General features: G+C 32.5%; 1 protein-coding gene across 1 annotated transcript in view; it reads right to left on the bottom strand.

Annotated features, from left to right (window-relative positions):
* Nucleotides 1-2,500, bottom strand: part of LOC137634524 (uncharacterized) — a 28,100-nt gene that overhangs the window by 9,280 nt on the left and 16,320 nt on the right. Inside the window, exon 4 of the mRNA XM_068366969.1 lies at nucleotides 2,057-2,139. Within this exon, the coding sequence (XP_068223070.1) occupies nucleotides 2,057-2,139 (83 nt within the window). The remainder of the gene's footprint in view (nucleotides 1-2,056; nucleotides 2,140-2,500) is intronic.

The following is a 2,500-nucleotide window of genomic DNA, read 5'->3' as shown; positions in this document are numbered from 1 at the left end:
TTCAAGATGAACCCTATAGAAACATTTCATTAATGTTGCATAAGTTTGAATGCTAAGGGGGCTCATGACATTCGTCGCCATTTCAGAAGTTGAAGAATAAATGTGGCAGTGACATGTGTTGTTATTCTTTGAAGCCACTACTTGCAAGGGGAAACAGCTTCATGCTGAAATATCATCATCATCAGCCGTTACTAGTCCACTGCAGAACAAAGGTCTCAGACGCCTTTCCACTTGCATCTGTTTATGGTCTTTCTATGACTGTTAACCCCAATAAACTTTCTTAGTTCGTCAATCCATCGTCTTCTTATTCTAACCCTGCATCTTTTGCAATCTCTAGGGACCCATTCTGTTATTCTTAATGTCCATCTATTATCTATCATTCTCATTATATATCCTGCCCATGTCCATTTCTTTTCCTTACATGTTAGATTGTCCTCTACTTTAGTTTTCTATCGTATCCATGTTGCTCTTTTTCTGTCTCTTAGTGTTACTCCCATCATTATTCTATATATAGAGCTTTGAGTTGTAACTACCTTATGTCCTAAGGCTTTATTTAGTAAGGCTCTAAGTTTCTGCTGCATAAGTTAATACTTGTAGAACCATCTCATGAAATACCTTTCTTTTTAGATAAGGTGGCATTTTACTTCTCAGTCCCATTTTGTTTACCAAAAGCTCTCCATCCCAAGCTTATCCCTTTTTTTATTTCGGTCTCATGTGTGCTTGGATGTGGATGTAGAGATAAGCAATAAAAGTAATATACTGCAAAATGTATTTTTCGACTCTGTGTAAAGACCTCAAGCTCGATCTGGGACTACACCAATAATTAAATGCAATATCCTTCACAGACGATTTCAAAACGATATCATCTTGCCCTCTGCTCGAATAAATACATTTCCAATGACCCTCAGTATAATGCTAGGCAAGACTCCAAATACTCTTGGGAAGTAAATTCACAGGAAATTTAATGTTGCCTTAGCATATTTTAATGTAAAATTTATAGTTTTGGGAGGTAAATGCATATAAGTGGTAATCAAACATAATATACAGTAAGTTATTCTGTATACTCGAATCTTTTTGTTCTTACATGTATAAGAAAGTGGGAGGGATGGGAAGGATTGGATCTGTGTGCACGCGTACGTGTGCGTGTTTTTGCGAGTCAAAATATTTAGACGTCATTTCTGACGGCTCGGGTACACAAGTTTATCTAACATTTTCCAATACCAAGTATTACTATTACCAATAAACTTAGAACATTTAGCTTCACTCATTTCGAAAATTTTGCAATAAAAATTCACGTTTAAAGTTTAAATCTGCTTTTGAAATACTTTCAAGGCACATAAGGCTGACACCACTTAAAATGTCGAAATTAAGTCAAGAGTATGTCCTCGGTGGCTGTAGCCATCCTGGGGAAAAAACAAGACCAGCGACGCCAAAAAAGGAATTTCGACTTCGAAACTTAAATTCCTTAACAAACTGGAAAGAGAAACTTCCAAGTTGACTGGTCTTTGACTTTAGCTACGTATGTCCCATTTATAAGTCTGCAAAATACTTTTGAAGCCAGTCCGGGCATGAGTTTTTTTTTTTTTTTCAAAAGCAACGACGATCAGGGGACCAAATTTCAATTTGTTTAATAAAGGACTTGCTATCTACCTACCGAGTCGTTATCTTACCACAGCTTTTCATGTTTCTCTCAGTTCAGGGTAATCAAATAAAGCCTAAACCGACATAAAAAAATAAGAACCTCCAAGGTCAAAGTAGGCTCGGTAATATGTGGACTTCTTGAACACGGGGTCAGTCTAATTTTAATCTAATCCTTAAGAAAACGCACCAGCACTCAAAAGCGTATAAGAAAGATGTTCCTTATTAATGTACTGAACCTATATTTCTGAAGAAAAAAAATATTAAAAAATATAAAAACAAAATATATCTCAAGCATTATGATTGAAAAATAGATGAAAACCTATATGCAAAGACATTTCGCACCCTCATATACAACAGCAGATATCTCCCAAAAGCCACTATTCAAAATTGCAAGATTTTTGCATAAAAAGGATACTGATGAAAAATGCGAGAAGCTGCTGTTCACTGAAAGATGCAATGTCCACTTTTTCAAGGCTGCTGGCGAATGTACAATAGTCCCTGAAAAAAATAAAATAAAATGCAATATTCCATTTTAGTAGATGTATATTGTGCAAATGCTACTTTATTTCTATATTCATGACAGCAAAATTACATATATATTTATATATATATATATATATATATATATATATATATATATATATATATATATATATATATATACATACATATATATGTATATATATGTATATATATATATATATATATATATATATATGTGTGTGTATATATATATATATATATATATATATATATATATACATATATATATGTATATATATGTATATATATACGTATATATATACATATATATATATATATATATATATATATATATATATATATGTGTGTGTGTGTG

Source organism: Palaemon carinicauda, chromosome 44 (assembly GCF_036898095.1).
Source record: "Palaemon carinicauda isolate YSFRI2023 chromosome 44, ASM3689809v2, whole genome shotgun sequence".
Lineage (NCBI taxonomy): Eukaryota > Metazoa > Arthropoda > Malacostraca > Decapoda > Palaemonidae > Palaemon > Palaemon carinicauda.
This window is presented reverse-complemented; position numbering and strand designations above follow the sequence as displayed.